General features: G+C 39.0%; 1 protein-coding gene across 8 annotated transcripts in view; it reads right to left on the reverse strand.

Moving 5' to 3' along the window:
• Nucleotides 1-1,866: 1,866 nt before the first annotated feature.
• CLEC4A (C-type lectin domain family 4 member A) overlaps nucleotides 1,867-22,294 on the reverse strand; it is a 40,564-nt gene continuing 20,136 nt past the window's right edge. For all 8 annotated transcript variants that reach the window (XM_047867654.1, XM_047867650.1, XM_047867652.1 and 5 more), the window contains 5 exons: nucleotides 19,557-19,673; nucleotides 18,225-18,326; nucleotides 4,307-4,458; nucleotides 3,099-3,214; nucleotides 1,867-2,079 (listed from right to left, as the gene is read on the reverse strand). In XM_047867654.1, the coding sequence (XP_047723610.1) occupies nucleotides 1,932-2,079; nucleotides 3,099-3,214; nucleotides 4,307-4,458; nucleotides 18,225-18,326; nucleotides 19,557-19,673 (635 nt within the window). In that variant the 3' untranslated portion in view covers nucleotides 1,867-1,931. The remainder of the gene's footprint in view (nucleotides 2,080-3,098; nucleotides 3,215-4,306; nucleotides 4,459-18,224; nucleotides 18,327-19,556; nucleotides 19,674-22,294) is intronic.

Consider the following 22,294-nt stretch of genomic DNA (forward strand, 5'->3'; position numbering starts at 1 on the left):
CGAGTTTGAGGGTGGGTTACTAGAAGCAGAGAATGGCTGAGAGTCACAGCAAAAAAGGCAGTGCCCACCAGTTCTCGAGATATTCTCCCCCAAAAAACCCACAAAAAAAGCCCCAAAACTGTCAGTCTTTTCAGAGACAGCAATGTCTCTGAATATGTTTGTTTCATTATTTTGTTTCATTATTTTCATGTTTCATTATTTTGCAGAATCTGGTTCAAATCCACAATATAACTCACAGGTGTTTCAGGTATACATTGCTAAATAATAAACCACCCCAAAACTTTAGTGGCTTAAAGCAACTTTATTTTTCAAAATTCTGTCCACTGATTTGAAGTCAGCTGGATGCCTCTTCACTTTAATATCACTCTTTAAACACAAATCTTACATAAACTCTGTTACCCACAATCTTAATTTAGTGGTGCTTTATGGAAAATTAAAGAAAATAGGATCTGAACCACATTCATAAGATATAAGGTGGAGATCAGAGAAAGTTCCAGCAATGACTAATGTCACCACTCTCCTTGCACTCCAGTTCAAGCACACCCTCTATTCTGAAAATCAAAAGCATTTCGTAAAGTGGTTCTTTTTGCTCTTCATTCCAACCCCTTATTATTGAAATAATAGTGAGGAAAACTCTTTGTCAATAAAGCTTCCCTGGAATTCTTCCATGATTGTAAGTTGCTCTCCGAGGAGTAAACTGGTAAGTTCTACATACTATGGATAAGATCAGACCTGTATAAAAACAACTCCTTTTTAGATACAGTCAGGAAATGAGTGGCAAATGTAATTACTCAGTTGTATCAAGATAATCGGGGCATAATCTCAAGAAGTCATACTTGGATAGCCATGGCTAGAATCAGCTTTACTGTGATCAATTATAATTAGCATATGAAAGCAATGAATAACAGGCTTCATTATAAATCTATTTTATGTTGTAGTTGAAATAAAATGATCTGTAAGAATTCAGTGCAAAGGGGAATACAAATAAACCAGGAGCCATTTTGAGTGGCAATCTACACACAGAAACTATAAAACTTAAGGAAAAAAAAAAAACTATCAGAATACCTAATGATTATACATCTATGTCAACTCACTAATAATAACTTCTAAATCTCTAATGTTCAGTTTTGGATTTCCCTTTGAGTGCACCCTGATGTTAAGTGACAGTCCAAGAATGAACAGAGAATGCTAAGAATCCCAAATAGTCTACTGGGCTGAAGCCAGAAACTAAGTTCCATTGATGTGTATCATATTCCAACTGGCACATAACATGCTTCAGTTAAAGCTGATAAATGGGGGCGCCTGGGTGGCTCAGTCGGTTAAGCGGCCGACTTCGGCTCAGGTCATGATCTCGCGGTCCGTGAGTTCGAGCCCCGCGTCAGGCTCTGTGCTGACAGCTCAGAGCCTGGAGCCTGTTTCGGATTCTGTGTCTCCCTCTCTCTGACCCTCCCCCATTCATGCTCTGTCTCTCTCTGTCTCAAAAATAAATAAATGTTAAAACAAAACAAAAAAAAATCTATATAAAAAAAGCTGATAAATGTCTGAGAGAAATGGAAAGTAATAGTTGGGATTACTCCGCTTTTGATCACTCTCATGGAAAAAAAAAAAAAAATCCAGAGAGAGAGAGGAACCCCATCATATAATTATACCAATATCATATATAATTACGTCAATGCCTAACTCCTCAAAATTAGGAAAGGAGGCTCATGCTTCCTCCATCTGTCTGCAGAAATATGATCTCTGCACATGGAGAAGGAAGAAATGAATGAATGCGTATACTGATTCTCTCATAAATGGAAAAGGTGACAGCCTATGGAAAACTTCTATGGAGCTTCCTTCCACAAGATTTACACATGAATAAAAAGAGCAAATTAGCTATCTCTGTAATGGTGGGTTCCAATTCAACCACATGTTCATGCAGAATGTCCCATTCATAAGTAGATCTTCATCATCTTGCAAAGTAACTTGTGATGTTCATTACAAGGAACATCATTCCAGCCCCATTCTCTCAGTTGATGACGAAAATGTAATATAACACAACGCTCATTAAGATTACTGGGTTCACTTGAGTGCCAAAATCTGAAAGGGAAAAAAATGGATGAGGTTGTTTCTCCACACAGGGCTTTGAAAAGGGTTAGAGACAGTGAGGAAGGGGGCTGAGGTTGAACTGTGTGGATGTCAAGGGTGGATATGCCCAAATCATTCCTTCTCCATTTCTCATGCAGGTTCTCCTCCGCCTGAAACTCTGGCATTTCCCTCAGAAACGGTGCGTGCATCACCCGATATTGTGGCATTTCATTGCATTAAACGTTCTCCTAGCAGATAGCCCTTCTATTTGTCCATCATTATGTCCTGTTCCCAGGGGACTACCAGTCCATAAGCTCCCTTAAATGATGAAGAAAAAAAAAAAATTTCATCCCAGTCCCAAATATCACTGTAGTGTGTTTCCTTTTTTTAAATATATATTGCTTTTGGTGTCTGAAGAACTAGTTAAAATCCCTAAATCTGCTAACATCCCTGTTATCTTGGACATATAATTTCATTTTCCTGATTTCCATATCTAAAAAATAGAGACTAGAGTCATATTCCTTTATGATATGAGGATCAAAGGTAGTATTATCCTAAAACGCACTAAAGGATTTAAGAGTTTTAAAAGACCTACATGAATATGAGATATTATAAGTATCACAATTTAGCTTATTTGCTTTATGAGAAATATTAAATCAATAACTGGCCACGACCTTAACTGACGTAAATTTTTGTTATATTTAGAGATATAATGTAGTAGTTAAAAGTACAGACTTTGATGTCAAATAGAGCTGGATTTGAGGATCACTGTCGCCACTGTTGGATAACCTTTGTTGAGCTGTCTAAACTCTCTAAACTCAATTTCCTCAAATCTACGGTGGGAAAAATAATAACGTGTGCCTCACAGAGTTCTTGTGATGACTATATATGAGATAATAAATAAAATTATTTAAACCTAGTGCCCAAGAGTTAAGAGTGAGCTATTTTATTTTCATAGCTAATAGTTGGAACATTCTAAAATCCGTGCATGATCCAGGGCCCGGGATTCCTGTATCGAATTCTGTACTCACGTGACACTTTCATTGTAGGGTGTCTGATCAACCCATTGCCAATCTCTTTTTCCCTTTGGGTCTGACAGCCCTATATAATAAGCAGGAGACGTATCCACATTCCGGATGATAAAATCCTAAGGGAAGAAAAGAAAGGAGTTATAGCCTTTAAAGTATTCAGGTAGAACTAAGTTCTTTACAGTAGCCTTAGAAGACAAGAAAAAGAAAGGATCCAGGAAGAGCCACATGGGGCCCCTGCCCAGGAGCCGCAGTCTTCTCTGGCTGAGCAGTACAAGATCAAAGATAACACTTGTGACCATGATGTTTATCTTGGTCTGCTCAGGCTGCTATAACAACATACCCCAGATTGGGTAGCTTATAAACCACAGAGATTTCCTTCTCACAATTCTGGAGGTTGGAAACCGCAGATGAGGGTACTAGCAAGGTCAGGTAGAGGCCCTCCTCCTCATCCATAGACAGCTTTTTCTCACTGTGTATCCACACGACAGAAGGGGCAAGGGAACTATTTTATAAGAACATGAATTCCATTCATGAGGGTTCCACCCTCATTACCTAAACCCGTCTCAAAGACCCTACCTCCAAATACCACCATCTCAGGGGGTTAAGATTTCACCATATGAAGTTTGGTGGGGATATAAACATTTAGAACATAGTGATGTTCAATATAAATGGAAGCCATTTCTATCCACGATCATAATGAATTCTCATCTCAGATTCACTTCCCTTCTCCACTTAAGTAGTGTTCTTCAAAATCATGCATTAGAAAATTTTTGCAGATTAAATCATTCTCCTTTCATAACTTCTTCAACTTCATTCATTTCTGATTGTTGACTGTGACTCTTCATGACCGAACTCTGTTTCTCTATTTGATATAATACCCCTTCTCCATGAAATAGTTAATACTTTCTAAAATATTTACAGGTTGAAAGAATAAACTAGTATTTTAGGCTAAGACATTTTCATTCTTCCACTCCAAGCCCACATATTATATTTTAAATGCCCCAATTTATTTTGGGACAGATTCGTTTTATGGAAACAGGAAGAAGGTGCAGCACGTAATGGCTTAGGTATAGCCTTTCTTATCAATTATACTAAAAGCCTTCTGCCACACCACCAATATCCCAAAACAGTGAAAACCTCCTTCTGAGACAAGAGAGGTAAACAACAACCAGATGGGACTCCTGGTTCCACCATCTATTGGAAAGCACCTGCTCGTCCTTGGTGTTGACCACCAGCAGGTGAGCCTTCATTGCTGAGCAGTTCTTCTCACTCTCCGTCCAATTTCTCGTTGTATTAGAAATAAAGTAGCAGTTGGAACTGAATGGCTTCCAATCCTTTGGGCAGCAGCTCCAATCTTTCCCTGTATTGACAGAAAGGCCATAGATGTCCAATATAAAAGAAAAATTTTAAGTGTGTGTATTATTAAAATTAAGAACCAAGGAAGACCCCATGGAAACTGGAACTTGCATCTTCATCCAGAGGTGAAAAGGAGCCACCCACCAGGTATCAAGGGGATCAAGTCTACCTGTACCAGGCAGTAACAAGGCAGGGCCCCCCTTCCCTTGCCAGAGTGGTGTCTGGAAAAGCCAGCTGAAACAGAGGTCTTAAATAAGATCCAGACTACTATACCAAATGTCCAGGTTTCAGTGGAAAATCACCCATCATACCATGAATTACAAGTTCTCAAAGTTAATTTTTTTTTAACGTTTATTTATTTTTGAGACAGAGAGAGACAGAGCATGAATGGGGGAGGGCCAGAGAGAGAGGGAGACACAGAATGTGAAACAGGCTCCAGGCTCTGAGCTGTCAGCACAGAGCCAGACGCGGGGCTCGAATGCACGGACCGCGAGATCATGACCTGAGCCGAAGTCGGACGCTTAACCGACTGAGCCACCCAGGCGCCCCTCAAAGTTAATTTTTAAAAAGAAAATAAATACATGCCAATATCAAGATAACAGAAATACCAGAATTATCTGACAGAGATTTTAAAGAAACCATGACAAAGATACCTCAACAAGAAAGTACAAACATGTTTGGACCAAATAAAAACAAACAAACAAAACAAAACAATGCCTCAGAAAAGAAATAGAAAATCTCAGCCAACAGGGGCACCTGGGTGGCTCAATTGGTTCAGGGTCTGATTCTGGATGTCAGCTCAGGTCATGATCTCATGGTCGTAGGACTGAGCCACGCATCAGGCTGGCACTGAGCGTGGAGCCTGCTTAAAGATTCTCTCTCTCTCTCTCTCTCTCTCTCTCTCTTCTGCCCCCAATGTACTCTCTCTCTCTCCAAAAAGAAAGAAAGAAAATCTCAGCCAACAAATTAGAGATATAAAGGAGAACAAACAAATTTTTATAACTAACAAATATAATAACCAAAATAAAAAGTTCGGTGGCTGGGCTCAAAAGCAGAGAAGACAGAAAAATCAGGGAATTGAAAGACAGAATTGAAATATAGAAATTACTCAAGCAAGTAACAGAGCCAAAACAGACAAAAGCAAATAAATAAATAGACTTCCCTTTTCCAGGCCGGCACGCAAGAATCTTGGAAGTTACCATACCAACCTAAGAAGTAAAAAGCTGAACAAACCACAAATCAACAACTCCTCACAAGCAAAGCCGCTGCTCTTAAAATTATGCAGGCAGGCAAATACAGAGGATCACAACTTACTGAAGCAGAAACCCAGGAGCCAAAATTTCTGTGGGGACCAGTTGCAGGGTAGGGAAACCTGAGGTGTAAATGGGGAATTGCTAGAAGCATAGCAATTTGAAGCGCCCCAGTTTGAAGAGACAAAGCAAGCATCAGAGCCAGACTCGGATGTAGCAGGATATTGGAATCATCAGAACAGAAATTTAAAACAACAATGATTAATATGTTAAGGGCTCTCATGAACAAAGTAGACAGCATACAAGAAGAGATGAACTATGTAATCAGACAGATGGAAATTCTAAGAAACAAAAGGAAACATGATAGATGCTGTAACAGAAACAAAGAATGTCTAGGACGCCTGGGTGGCTCAGTCCGTTAAGCGTCCGACTCTTGATTTCTGCTCAGGTCATGATTTCACAGATTATGAGACCAAGCCTCAGCTCTGCACTGGCAGCACAGAGCCTGCTTGGGATTCTCTCTCTCTCTCTCTCTCTCTCTCTCTCTCTCTCCCTCTCTCTGCCCCTCCCCCACTCCCCACTTGCTCTATCAAAATAAATAAATACACTTAAAAAAAAAAAAAAAGAAATGGGACGCCTTGGTGGCTCAGTCGGTTAAGCCTCCGACTTTGGCTCAGGTCATGATCTCTCATGGTTCGTGAGTTCAAGCCCCACATCAGGCTCTGTGATGACAGCTCAGAGCCTGGAGCCTGCTTTGAATTCTGTGTCTCCCTCTCTCTCTCTGCCCCTCCCCCACTCATGCACACGCACGCACGCGCTCTCTCTCTCAAAAATAAACATTTTAAAAAATTAAAAAAAAAAAAAAAAGAAAGGAAGGCAGACTGTCTTTAGTGAGCTCATTATTAGACTGGACACAGCTGCAGAAAAAAAATCTAAGCATGAGGGTGTCTCAATAGAAGTCTCCAAAACTAAAAAAAGGAAAAGAACTGGGGGGGGGAAAACAAACAGAATATCCAAGAAATGTGGGACAGCTACAAAAAGTGTTAATATGTGCATGATGGGAATAGCAGAACAATAAAAAGAGAAAAGAACAGAAGAAATATTGAAGCAATAACATTTGAGAATTTCTCCCAAATTAATGACAGATACCAAACTACAGATTCAAAAAAGCTCAGAGCACACCAAGCAGGATAAATGCCAAAGAAAACTACACCTAAGATATATCATATTCAAACTACAGAATATCAAAGATAAAGAAAAATCCTTTAAAAAGCTAGAAGGGGTAAACACATCTACAGAGAAGCAAAATAGAAATTACATCAGACTTCTCCAAAACCACGGATACAAGAAGAGAATGTAGTGAAATATTTAAAGTGTTCAGAGACAAAAAACTATCACCCTAATTCTTATCCTGCAAAATTAACCATCAAAGGTGAAGATGAAATAGGGACTTTTTGGACAAATAAAAATTGAGGGAAATTGTTGCCAGTAGAACTTGCAATGTTAAAAGAAGTTCTTTAGGGGGAAGAAAAATATTATAGGTCAGAAACCTGAACCTATATAAAGTAAGAGCATCAAAAAAAGAATAAGTGAAGGTAAAATAAAAACATATTTCTTATATTCTTAATTGATCTATATTCTTTTTTTTTTTTCCAACGTTTATTTATTTTTGGGACAGAGAGAGACAGAGCATGAACGGGGGAGGGGCAGAGAGAGAGGGAGACACAGAATCGGAAACAGGCTCCAGGCTCTGAGCCATCAGCCCAGAGCCTGACACGGGGCTCGAACTCACGGACCGTGAGATCGTGACCTAGCTGAAGTCGGACGCTTAACCGACTGCGCCACCCAGGCGCCCCTCTTTTTTTTTTTTTTTTTGAGAGAGAGAGAGCATGTGTGCAAGCAGGGGAGAGGGGGCAGAGAGAGAGAATCCCAAGCAGGCTCCACGCTCAGCATGGAGACCAATGTAGAGGTCAATCCCACACCCCTGGATCATAACCTAAACCACAATTAAGAGTCGGACACTCAAATGACTGAGCCAGCCGGGCACCCCTGATCTATATTCATAATTGATCTTTCATTTGTTCAAAACAATAATGGCAACAATGTATTAGATTATGTATACAAAGATGTAAATGAAATAACTGAGAGTATTAACACAAGAGACAGGAGGGAGGAATTAGGATCATTTTGCTATTTTAAGATACTCTCACTGTGTATGGAGCTGTATAGTTATTTGAAAGTGGACTTGGATTAGTTGATAAGTATATTGCAAACTTTAGAGCAACCAGTATAAAAGAAGTATAATTGATATGCTAAGAATGCAATGAAAATGGAATCATATCAAATTCTCAAAACCACAGAAGAGTGAAAGACAAAAAAGGAACAAAGAACAAGGGCAAGATATAGAAAACAATAGAAATATGATAAATATTGATATAACCATATTAATAATCACTTGGGGTGTCAGTGGTCTAAATTCACGAATTAAAACACAAAGATTATCAGAGTGGATCAAAAAAAAAAAAAAAAAAAACCAGACTCAACTATATGTTGTCTACAAGAAACCCACATTAAAACTTTAGGAGGAGAATATAAAGACATGTGTATATTAAAAGTAAATGGGTAGTGTGGGGCACCTGGGTGGCTCAGTCGGTTGAGTGTCCGACTTCGGCTCACGTCATGATCTCACTGTTCGTGAGTTCAAGCCCCGCATCGGGCTCTGTGCTGTCACCTGGGAGCCTGGAGCCTGCTTCGGATTCTGTGTCTCCTTCTCTCTCTGCCCCTCCCCCACTTGTGCTCTGTCTCTCTCTGTCTCTCAAAAATAAATAAATACAAATTTTAAAAAAAAAAAATTTTTTTAAAGTAAATGGGTAGTGAAAGGTATACTGAACTAAAGAAAGCAGGAGTAGCTATATTAATTGCAGACAGTGCGGGGTGCACAGCAAGTAAAGTTACCAGATATAAAGATGGTCATTGCATAATGATAAAGGGGTCAATTCTTCAAGAAGTCATAACATTGTTTAATGTGTATGCACCTAACACAGCATCAAAAAGTGAAACAAAATAGAACTTCAATACATATCTATTACCACAGTTAGAGACTTAAGCACTCCTCTATCAGAAGTGGTCAGATCCAGAATGCACAAAATCAGTAAGAATGTAGTTGAAGTCAACAACAATATCAATAAACCATATATGACTGACATCTACTGACTACTCTGACAACAATAGAATATACATTCTTTCTAGGTTCACATAGACATTCATCAAGACAGACCACATACTGGCCATAAATATACCTTAACAAACTGAAAAGAATAGAAATCATACAATGTCTGCTCTCAGACAACAAGGGTTATTAAACTAGAAATCAGTAACAGAAAAATGGAAAATAGTAAGATGGACGAGTAGGAGCATTCTGAGCTCACCTTGTCCATCGACACACCAAGGTAACAACTATCTCTATACAACCAACTCTGAAAATGACCTGAAGACTGACAGAATAGATCTTCCACAACTAGTCATAGAGAGAGGGCCACATCAAAAAGGGTAGGAGGGGCAGAGACACGGTTGGGAACCAACCCCCTGGCACAACTAGCCACAAATGGTAGGGACATCACAAGCATGGAGAAGTGAGAGGATAAGACACTGGTTTTAAATGACATTAGACCAGACGGATCTAGTAGATATATACAGAATATTCATCCAAAAACAGCAGAACACACATTCTTTCCAAGTGCACATGAAGCATTTTCCGGGATAGATCACAGAACAAAACTCAATATATTTCAGAAGACTAAAGCATCTTTTCCAACCACAACAGTATAAAACTAAAGATTACAAGAAATTACAAGAACAAAAAACTAGAAAAAACACAAACATGTGAAAGCTAAACAACATGCTACTACATAATGAATGGGCCAACCAAGAAATCAAAGAGGAAATTTTTTTTTTTAATTTTTTTTTCAACGTTTTTTATTTATTTTTGGGACAGAGCGAGACAGAGCATGAACGGGGGAGGGGCAGAGAGAGAGGAAGACACAGAATCGGAAACAGGCTCCAGGCTCTGAGCCATCAGCCCAGAGCCCGACGCGGGGCTCGAACTCACGGACCGCGAGATCGTGACCTGGCTGAAGTCGGACGCTTAACCGACTGCGCCACCCAGGCGCCCCAAGAGGAAATTTAAAAATGCAAGAAGACAAATGAAAATGAAAACACAACAGTCCAAAATCTTTGGGATGCAGCAAAAGCAGTTCTAAGAGGGAAGTTTATAGTGATATTGACCTACTTCAAAAAAAACAAGAAAAATCTCAAATAACCTAACTTTTCACCTAAATGAACTAGAAAAAGAAGAACAAATAAAGCCAAATGTTAGTAGAAGGAAGGAAATAGAAACTAAAGAAATAGAAAAGATCAATGAAACCAAGAACTGGTTATTTGAAAAGATGAACAAAACTGATAAATCGTCAGCCAGCCTTCCCAAAAAAAAGAGAGAGGACTCCAAATAAAGAAACTGATCCCATTCACAATTGCACCAAGAAGCATAAAATACCTAGGAATAAATCAAACCAAAGATGTAAAAGATCTGTATGCTGAAAACTATAGAAAGCTTATGAAGGAAATTGAAGAAGATATAAAGAAATGGAAAAACATTCTGTGCTCATGGATTGGAAGAATAAATATTGTCAAAATGTCAATACTACCCAAAGCTATCTACACATTCAATGCAATCCCAATCAAAATTGCACCAGCATTCTTCTCAAAACTAGAACAAGCAATCCTAAAATTTATATGGAGCCACCAAAGGCCCCGAATAGCCAAAGTAATTCTGAAGAAGAAGACCAAAGCAGGAGGCATCACAATCCCAGACTTTAGCCTCTACTACAAAGCTATAATCATCAAGACAGCATGGTATTGGCACAAAAACAGACACATAGACCAATGGAATAGAATAGAAACCCCAGAACTAGACCCACAAACATATGGCCAACTAATCTTTGACAAAGCAGGAAAGAACATCCAATGGAAAACAAAGAGAGAGGACTCAAATAAATAAAATCAGAAACAAAGGATGAGAGGGGCACCTGGGTGTCTCAGTTGGTTAAGCATCCAACTTCGGCTCAGGTCATGATCTTGCAGTTCAAGCCCGACATCAGGATCTGTGCTGACAGCTTGGAGCCCGGACCCTGCTTCAGATTCTGTGTCTCCCTCTCTCTGCCCTTCCCTGCTCACATTGTATGTGTGTGTCTCTCTCTCAAAAATAAATAAACATTGAAAAAAATTTTTTCTTTAAAGAAATAAAGGATGAGAAATAATCAAAATCACAGAAATACAAAGAATTATAAGAGAATGTATTTAAAAATGTAGACCAACAAATTGGACAACCTAGAAATGGATGAATTCCTAGAAACATACCATCTTTCAAAACTGAACAAGGAAGAAGTAGAAAATTTGAACAGACCAATTATTAATAACAAAATTGAACTGGCAACCAAAAAGTCTGAAGAAAAAAAAGTCCAGGGTCAGATGGCTTTATAGGTAAATTCCAACAAACACTTAAAGAAAAGTTAATGTGTGTTCTTCCAAACTATTCCAAAACTTAGAAGAGAAAGGAAAACTTCCAAATTCACGCTACAAGGCCAGCATTACTCTGATATCAAAACCAGATAAAGATACTACCTTAAAAAAAAAAAAACACTATTGGCCAATATCTTGGATGAACACAGATGCAAAACCTCAACAGAATATTAGAAAACTGATTTCAACATTAAATTAAAAGGTTCATTCACCACAATCAAGTGGGATTTATCCCAGGGAAGCAAGGGTGGTTCACTATTAGCAAGTCAATCAATGTGATACATGACATTAATAAGAAGGATGAAAAACCATATGATCATCTCAATAGATGCAGAAAAAGTATTTGACAAAATATAACATTTGTTCATAACAAAAACTCTTAACAAAAGGGGTTTACAGGGAACATATCTCAAAATAACAAAGATCAATTTTTAATTTTTTGAGGAACCTCAGAGAAAGAAAGATACCGTATGTTTTCACTCATAGGTGGATCTTGAGAACTTAACAGAAGACCATGGGGGAGGGGGAGGGGGGGTTAAATTACAGAGAGGAAGGGAGGCAAACCATAAGAGACTCTTGGATACTGAGAACAAACTGAGGGTTGATGGGGGGTGGAGGACAGGGGAAAGTGGGTGATGGGCATGGAGGAGGGCACTTGTTGGGATGAGCACTGGGTGTTGTATGGAGACCAATTTGTCAATAAATTATATTTAGAAATAACAATAATAATAATGAAGATCATATGACAAACCCACAGCTAACAACATAATCAATGACGAAAAACTGACAGCTTTTCTTATAAGATCAGGAACAAGACAAGGATGTTCACTCTCATCACTTTTATTCAATATAGTCTGGAAGTCCTAGCTGTAACAATCAGACAGGAAAAGAAATAAAAGGCATCCAGATTGGTAAGAAAAGAAGTAAAACCCTCACTATTTGCAGCTGATATGATACTATGTATAGAAAGTCCTAAAGACTCCACCAAAAAAATCAGAACTGATAAATAAATTCATTAAAGTTAAAAGATACAAATTAATATATTATATTATACATACTGTTGTATTTCTACCCACTAATAACAAAGTAACTGAAAGAAAAATAGGACAATAATCCCATTTATAATTGCACCAAAGACAATAAATTACCTAGGAATAAATTTAACCAGAGGGGTAAAAAACCTATACTCTGAAAACTATAAGATGTCGATGAAAGAAATGAAGATGACACAGATGAAAAGATATACTATGCTCATGAATCAGAAGAATTAATATCATTAAAATGTCCATACTACCCAAAGGAATCTACAGATTCAATGCAATTCCTATCAAAATAACAACAGCATTTTTCACAAAACTGTAACAAATAATCCTAAGATTTGTATGGAGCCACAAAGACTTGGAATAACCAAACCAATGCTGAGAAAGAACAAAGCTGGAGGTATCACAATTTCAGATTTCCAGATATACTACAAACCTTTTGTAATAAAAACAGTATGGTACTGGCACAAAAATAGACCCATCAGTCAAGGGAACAGTATAGAAAGCCCAGAAATAAACCCAAAGTTACATGGTCGATTAATCTACGACAAAGGAGGCAAGAATATAAAAGGGAAAAAAGACAGTCTTTTCAATAAATGGTGTGGGGAATACCGGACAGCTACATGCAAAAGAATGAAACTAGACCACTTTCTCACCATACACAAAAATAAAGTCAAAATGGATAAAGACCTAAATCTGAGACTTAAAACCATAAAACTCCTAAAAGAAAACGTAAGCAGTAATCTCTTGGACATCGGCTTTAGCAACATATTTATGATATACCTCCTCGGAGAATGAAAACAAAAGCAAAAATGAACTATTGGGGCTATATTGAAATAAGAAGCTTTTCACAGAAAAGGAAACCATTAAAAAAAAAAAGGCAACCTAGTGAATGGGAGAAGATATTTGCAAATGATATATCCAATAAGGGATTGACATCCAAAATATATAATGAACTTAAACAACTCAACACCCAAGAAACCAAATAATCCTATTAAAAATGGGCAGAGGGGGCGCCTGGGTGGCTCAGTCGGTTAAGCGTCCGACTTCAGCTCAGGTCACGATCTCGCGGTCCGTGAGTTCGAGCCCCGCATCGGGCTCTGGGCTGATGGCTCGGAGCCTGGAGCCTGCTTTTGATTCTGTGTCTCCCTCTCTCTCTGCCCCTCCCCCGTTCATGCTCTGTCTCTCTGTGTCTCAAAAATAAAAAAAAATAAACATTAAAAAATTAAAAAAAAAAAAAAATGGGCAGAGGACCTGAATGTTTTTCCAAAGAAGACATACGGATGACCAACAGACACATGAAAAGATGTTCAATACCATTAATTATCAGGGAAATGCAAATCAAAACCACAATCAAATATTACCTCACACCAGTCAGAATGGCTAGAATCAGAGACGTGGAATCAAACAAGTGTTGGCTAGGAGGTGGAAACAACGGAATCCTCATGCATAGTTGGTAGGAATGTAAGTTAGTATAGCCACTGTGGAAAACAGTATGGAGGCTCCTCAAAAAATTAAAAATAATCACATAATCCAATAATTCCAATACTATATACCCCCCCAAAAAACCAAAACACAAAATCGAAAAGATATATGTACCTCTATGTTTATTGCAGTATTTTTTACAGTAGCCAAGAAACAGAAGCAACCTTAGTGTCCCCTGATAGATGAGTGGATAAAGAAGCTGCGATATTTATATACAATGTAATATTATTCAGTCATGAGAAAGAGGGAAATCCTACTGTTTGTTACGGATGAACCTAGAGAGTATTACACTATGTGAAACAAGGCAGACAGAAAAAGACAAATACCATAAAATTTCACTTTGTAGAACCTAAAAAACAAAACAAATGAACAACCAACCAACCAAAACCAAAAAATAAACGTACTCTTCTTAAATGCAGAGAACAAACTGGTGGTAGCCAGATGGAGGTTACTGGAGGAACGGATGAAATAGGTAAAGGGGATTAAGAGGTACAAACTTCCAATTATAAAATAAATAAGTCCTGGAGATGAAAAGTACAGCATAGGGAATACAGCCAATAACATTGTAATAACATTGTACGGTGACAGATAGTGACTATACTTATCAAGGTGAGCATCAATATATAGAATTGTCGAATCAATATGTTATACACCTGAAACTAATATAACAGTGTATGTTAATTATACTTCAACAAAAATATTTAAATGATAAAATAATAAAATAAAATAAGCTAAGTAAAAAAAAAACTACCAACTATAATTCCAGTGAAAAGACTACCTACTAACTGTAATTCCAATGATAGGAAAAGACAAACTAGGCAGTAAAAATTTCAGTGGTTACCAAAAGTTTGGAGGGGCGCCTGGGTGGCTTGGTTGGTTAAGCGTCCGACTTCGGCTCGGGTCACGATCTCACAGTCCGTGAGTTCGAGCCCCGCATCGGGCTCCGTGCTGACAGCTCAGAGCCTGGAACCTGTTTCGGATTCTGTGTCTCCCTCTCTCTCTGCCCCTTCCCTGCTCATGCTGTGTCTCTCTCTGTCTCAAAAATAAATAAACATTAAAAAAAGATTAAAAAAAAAAAGTTTGGAAAGGAGAATGGAGCACAGGGGACTTTTTGGGCGGTGAAGTTATTCTGTATGATACTGTTTAATAATAGATACAGAACATTATGCATTTGTCAAAATCCACAGAACTTTACATATTTGTTGTATAAAGCTTTAAAAATCCATTTAGGAAGTCAGAGAATCCATGAAAGAATGAAGACTGTGACAAGAGAATCTAACTGTATTACAAATGTCAGACGCAACACACCGAAGGGGGTGGGAAGAGGATGATGACCTAAGTGACTTTGGAAATGGAGTCTACAAGAATAAAGACAAAAGACACCGCACACCAGCAATGTATTCTAGTCGATAAAGTTGTTTCCCGTGGTGGTATGAGTTTACAATTCCGATACTACTATATGTGTTCATTGGAATTGAATAATTAAGGAAGTGTACTGAGCAAGTTAACGGGACCAGATTTCTCTCTGTTGGAGTAGTCACTAAAGATATCAAGGGAAGTAGGCTAGAATGATGCAATGTGTTAATGGAGAAACATTTCAGACATCAGTAAAAACTGATGTATACCTTATTATAGATATACATAGTTGCCTATAGAAATATTTGTCAATATATGTACATGCACAGGTTAGTACACACGTAGAGATTTCCTTGTCCTGTGAACTGGGAGGGCTAAAAGAACACCTCAGCAGCAGTGAGCATACCTAGTATTCAAATCTTGGTTTCTAATACCATTCTTCAATAGCAGGAGCCAGGACTCCACAGAGAAATAGCTGATTCTAAGACTAAGGCAAGAAATATACAATATAAGCCCAGAGAATATTACAATCCCAAAAAGTAAGGAAGTGCTCAAAAACCAAGTAAAACAACAAAGTGATGGGGGCATGTCAAAGGGCCATGGGAGCCAACTGAAAGACTCCCAGGGGCAAAGGCAGAACAATTTGAGCAACAAAATAAATACAGTATTGGATTATAACCCAAAGTGTAAGATAAATATCCATGAGTATATACAGATATAAATAGATGACTGAATAAATTAATAAACAGGGTAGAACAAATATCAAATGCACAAGAATTTCTAGTAAACTACATAGAAACTTGTTTTGCACTGAATTGTGTTCCCCCAACAGTCATGTGCTGAAGTTATAACCCTCAATGTGACTACAGTGGTAGACTTTAAGGAGGTAATAAAGGTTAAATGAATCATAAAAGCAGGGCCTTAATCCAATAGGACTTGTGTCCTTCTAAGAGGAAGAGACACTAGAAAACTCTCTCTCCCTCCCCATTCACACAGAGAATTGGTTATGTAAGGACACAGCAAGAAGGTAGCTGTCTACAAGCCAGGAAGAAAGGCCTTGCCAGAAACCAACTCTTATGGCACCTGGGACTTCCGGCCTCCATAACTATGAGAAAATAAATTTCTGTTGTCTACGCCTCCCAGTCTGTGGTATTTCGTTATGACACTCAAGCAGGCTAATACAGATTTTGGCTCCAAAGTGGGGTGCTATTGTAACAAACACCTAAAAACGTGAAATGGCTTTAGAACTGGGTGATGGGTAGAGGCTGGAAGAATTTTGAGGTGCATGCTAGAAAAAACCTAGATTGCCTTCAAAGGGCTGCTGGTAGGGGCCCCTGGGTGGCTCAATGAGTTAAGCCTCTGACTTTGGCTCAGGTCATGATCTCAGGTTCGGCTCAGGTCCATGAGTTCAAGCCCCACATCGGGTTCTGTGCTAACAGCTTGGAGCCTGGAGCCTGCTTCAGATTCTGTGTCTCCCTCTCTCTCTGCCCCTTCTCCACTCACAAGCTCGCTCTCTCGCTCTCTCTCTCTCTCTCTCTCTCTCTCTCTCTCAAAAATAAACATAAAAAAAATTTTTTTAAAGAAAAGAAAGGGGGGCACCTGGGTGGCTCAGTTGGTTAAGCATCTGACTTCAGCTCAGGTCATGATCTCATGGTTCATGGGTTCGAGCCCCACATGGGCTCTGTGCTGACAGCTCAGAGCCTGGAGCCTGCTTCAGATTCTGTGTCTCCCTCTCTCTCTGCCCCTCCCCTGTTCACACTGTCTCTCTCTGTCTCTCAAATAAATAAATGTAAAAAAAAATTTTAAAAAAAGAAAAGAAAGGGCTGCTGGTAGAAATATAGATATTAAAGATAATTCTGGTGAGGACTCAGTAGAAGAGAGCTGTAGAGAAACGTCCTATCGTCTTAAAGAATATACATACACAATAATGAACAGAATGTTGGTAGAAATTTGAACATTAAAGATGCTTCTGGTAAGGTCTCGGAAATGAGAAACACGTTATTGGAAACAGGAAGAAAGGCAATTCTTACTATAAAATAGCAAGGAACTTGCTGAATTGTGTTCTAATGTTTTGTGAAAGGTAGAACCTGTAAGTGACAGCCTTGGATATTTAGTAGGAGATTTCTAAGCCAAGTATTAAAGCTGTGGCCTGATTTCTCCTTACTGCTTATCGTAAAATGCAAAAGGAAAGAGATAAATTGAAGGAAGTGTGAAGTGAAAAGGAACCAGAATCTGAAGACCCACAAAATTCTTAGCCAGACTGTAAAAAGTGAGAAATTGTGTTCTGCAAACAACTCCAAGGATGTGGCTGGACAAACATTCCGTAAAGAGATTACCCATGGATTTAAACAGCCATCTCCACAATGAAGACTATTTCTTTGTACAGATAAAGATACGCATATAAGAATTTTAAGTCTTGCGGGGCGCCTGGGTGGCGCAGTCGGTTAAGCGTCCGACTTCAGCCAGGTCACGATCTTGCGGTCGGGGAGTTCGAGCCCCGCGTCAGGCTCTGGGCTGATGGCTCAGAGCCTGGAGCCTGTTTCCGATTCTGTGTCTCCCTCTCTCTCTGCCCCTCCCCCGTTCATGCTCTGTCTCTCTCTGTCCCAAAAATAAATAAACGTTGAAAAAAAAAATTTTTTTTAAATAAAAAAAAAAAAAAAAAAGGCTTTTAAGTCTTGGGGCGCCTGGGTGGCTCAGTCGGTTAAGCGTCCGACTTCAGCTCAGGTCACGATCTCACGGTCCGCGAGTTCGAGCCCCGCGTCGGGCTCTGGGCTGACGGCTCAGAGCCTGGAGCCTGCTTCCGATTCTGTGTCTCCCTCTCTCTCTGCCCCTCTCCCGTTCATGCTCTGTCTCCCTCTGTCTCAAAAATAAATAAAACGTTAAAAAAAATTAAAAAAAAAAAAAAGAATTTTAAGTCTTATTTCTTTGTACACCTGAAGCTTGAAATGATCAAGAGACTCAACTTCTTACTATGATCTGCCTGTGAATCTTACTGGAAATATTAACTTGGTATCCTTACATAGTGTAGTCAACCACTGAATTATAGGCACATTCATTTTTACCTTCCATGGTCACATTCTCTTTCAGGCATTCCAATTCCGTGTGAGGGAGCTCTTTTGCAGTCTTTTTTTCTTTAAGAAGCTGAGAATATTTTTGGAAGAAAACTGAAAAAAAAAAAGGCCATTCATTTTCTGGTGTTGTGACTTTGCTCTCTATTGTTACTTTCTCACATTCTGTTTTATAGGAACAAAATCTACAAATGTCCAATTGCTTGAGCGGAAGGCTCCTGACAATGGAAAAGATTTCTCATCACCCCACATTCAATGTAATCCTAATCCCACTGATTTTGAAACTATAGATTTCTCCAGGACTAGCCAAAAGATCAGTAGTTGAAGGGAGACATGATGGTTCCATTATAATGAGTGCAAAGGGATTTATCCATATTTTCCTTCAATACTAAATGCAGAAGGTGAGCCCTGAAGGTGGGAGAATGGAGTGAAAGCAAACAGTTCTGTCTGAGGATGTACACAGCATAGGTCTGTTGTGGCGGAGGAGGGTGGGGGCCGTTGCAGACTGAGCTAATTCTGAGTTCTGGGTTACCTGTAAAGTGAGATTTTTTTTTTTTAAGCCAACATTGATCAGGAGATACGGGCATTATTTTCCTCCTCCTTCTTCCTTTACTCTATCCACTCTCAACTGGCTTTTTTTTTCAGCACACCAATATACTCAAATATGTCACAACTTAAAAATAACTTACCTCGTCCTCCAAAAAGTGAATTTTCTCTTTTTTTCCTCCTTACCTCCCATTTGCTCCCTGCCCCACTACATTCTGGCTTCACTACTTCTTATGCCTTTTCAAATTTTGATATGTTCTTAAAGCCAGAGATACGAAGAAATCCACCTATTTGCCAAATTGGCTTTAGATCTTACATAGTCTTGGGCAGGAAAGACATGCTTAAGGTGAAATTTCAATGGAAACTCTTCCTGGAATATCTCTTCCCATCGCCTTTCGTCCACCTGCTCATCTCAAAATATATGTCTGTGCAGTCAAAAAAACCTGGCCTTATAAACACTAATAGGCAAACACAGATTTGTCCTCACTTACACAACTGTCTAGCGTAGAAATGGTACCTAATATATGTCCCTCTACAAGACACACACACACATATATTCAATTTCTTTATAGGGTGGATACCATTATTTTTATAAGGAAGTAACTAAATTCAAATAAGTAACAAAATTTCTAACAGATTCCCATTAATTGTGTCTCTCCCTCCCAAAGATGACTTCTTTTCCAGATTTCTGGATAGACCCGTTATTAAATGTCAGTATCTAATGGACGCCATCTCTTCATGGAAGGCAGACATTCCATATAGCTTCAGTTGGATACTTACTGATAAAAGCGATAAAAAATGAGATTGCCAATAGCAGCAGAAGCACCAGCAATGAGGCAAAAAGTAGCTTGGGAAAACTGGGATTACTTTTGTTCAGGCTGGTCTTCTCTTTGGGAGCTGAACGAGAAATCAAAGGAGTTTCATCAGTAACAAATTCTGATTTTTACTTTCCTTCTCCTCCCCTTCCTCTTCTCCCTTTTCTAGGATGACATACTATTACCAAGAATATGACATCTGAAATAATAGGAAAATAGGAAAAAAAAAAAAAACGTTGGAAACTACATAAAAACACAACCTCTTACCACTGGGGGTAAGAAACGTTGGAAACGTTGGAAACTACATAAAAACTACATAAAAACACAACCTCTTACCACTGGGGGTAACTATTGCTAATGTTTTGATATATATCCTTCCAGTAATTTTCAAAGTGTATATACATAAGTACACATTTTCCCACATGATTGACATACCATAGACACTAGCTTCAGACCTACTATATTGTTATACACTAGACCATGAACATTTTTCATACAACCATATTTTTTCTTTAACGCTGTCTATTGTGGTTGTATAGAATTTCATTATGTATTTAAATAATCTTCCAGAGGCGCCTGGGTGGCGCAGTCGGTTAAGCGTCCGACTTCAGCCAGGTCAGGATCTCGTGGTCCGTGAGTTCGAGCCCCGCGTCGGGCTCTGGGCTGATGGCTCAGAGCCTGGAGCCTGTTTCCGATTCTGTGTCTCCCTCTCTCTCTGCCCCTCCCCCGTTCATGCTCTGTCTCTCTCTGTCCCAAAAATAAAAAAAAATAAACGTTGAAAAAAAAATTAAAAAAAAATAAATAAATAATCTTCCAGATTGTTTCCAATTTCAACTACTATAAATAATGCCATAGCAGATAAATCGTTATTATGGTCATCCCTCATCACATTCTAAAAATAAGGTCAGACCTTTCTAGTTACTATTTCATCGTTAAGAATTATTTTCTCAGGGTGCCTGGGTGGCTCAGTGGGTTAAGCTTCTGACTTTGGCTCTGGTCACGATCTCACAGTTAGTGTGTTTGAGCCCCGTGTGGGGCTCTGCATTGAGAACTCAAAGCTTGGAGCCTTCTTCAGACTCTGTGTCTCCCTCGGTCTCTGCCCCTCCCCACCCCCCCCCCCCCCTGTCTCTATCACACTCTGTCTCTATCAAAAACGGATAAACATTAAAAAATAAATAAAAAGAATTATTTTCTCAATGGCTAGTATCAAAACGAAAAAACGTTTAAGGAGGGTACTTGTGATGAGCACGGAGTGTTATATATAAGCGATGAATCACTAAATTCTATACCTGAAGTCAATATTACACTATATATTAACTAACTAGAATTTAAATAAAAACTTTAAATTAAAAAAAAAAGACAAGAAATAACAAGTGTTGGTGACGATGTGGGGAAAAGGCAACCCTTGTGCACTGTTGGTTGGGATGTAAATTGGTGCAGCCACTGTGGAAAACAGTATGGAGGTTCCTCAAAAATTTAAAAATAGAGGAGCACCCGAGTGGCCCAGTCGGGTAAGCATCGACTCCTGATTTCGGATCAGATCATGATCTCACAGTTTGTGAGTTCAAGCCCTGCATCGGGCTTTGTGCTGACGGTGCAGAGCTTACTTAGGGTTCTCTCCTTCTCTCTCTGCCCCTCCCCTGCTCACTCTCTCTAAAAAATAAATAAACTTAAAAAAAATTAAAAACAGAAATATCATATGATCTATTAACTCCAGTACGGGGTATTTCCCCAAAGAAAACAAAGACATTTAATGAACTAAATCAAAAAGGTATATGCACCCCTATGTTTATTGCAGCATAATTTACAGTAACTAGGAAAAGCAACCTAAGCGTCCATCCATCCACGAATGGATGTACCAAGTGTGATATTTATATACAATGGATTATTATTCAGCCATAAAAAAAAAGAAGGAACTCTTGTCATTTGTGACAACTTGGATGGGACTTGAGGACATTATGCTAAGTGAAATAAGTCAGACAGAGAAAACAAATACCATATGATCTCACTTATCTGTGGAATTCAAAAAACAAAACGAAACTCACAGATACAGAGAACAGATTGGCGGTTGCCAGAGGTGGGGTAAGGAGTGGTGGGGAATGGGTGAAGGGGATTAAGAGGTGCAAACTTCTGGGGCGCCTGGGTGGCGCCATCAGTTAAGTGTCCGACTTCAGCCAGGTCACGATCTCGCGGTCTGTGAGTTCGAGCCCCACGTCAGGCTCTGGGCTGATGGCTCAGAGCCTGGAGCCTGTTTCCGATTCTGTGTCTCCCTCTCTCTCTGCCCCTCCCCCGTTCATGCTCTGTCTCTCTCTGTCCCAAAAATAAATAAAAAACGTTGAAAAAAAAAATTAAAAAAAAAAAAAAAAAGAGGTGCAAACTTCCAGTTATAAAATAAAGAAGTCATGGAAAATCAAGTAAGATAACAACAGAGAGGGTGTCAAACCATAAGAAACTCTTAACTATAGAGAACTGAGGGTTCCTGCAGGGGTTGTTGCAGTGGGGGGGGGGGGGTGGCTAAATGGTGATGGGTATTAAGGAGGGCACTTGTTGGGATGAGTATTGGGTATTATACATAAGCAATGAAGCACTAAATTCTACTCCTGCAACCAATACTACACTATATGTTAATTAACTTGAATTTAAATAAAAACTCGAAAGAAAAAAAAAGAAGTCATGGAGATGTAATGTACAGCATATCGACTA

Source organism: Prionailurus viverrinus, chromosome B4 (genome assembly GCF_022837055.1).
Source record: "Prionailurus viverrinus isolate Anna chromosome B4, UM_Priviv_1.0, whole genome shotgun sequence".
NCBI classification, from domain to species: domain Eukaryota; kingdom Metazoa; phylum Chordata; class Mammalia; order Carnivora; family Felidae; genus Prionailurus; species Prionailurus viverrinus.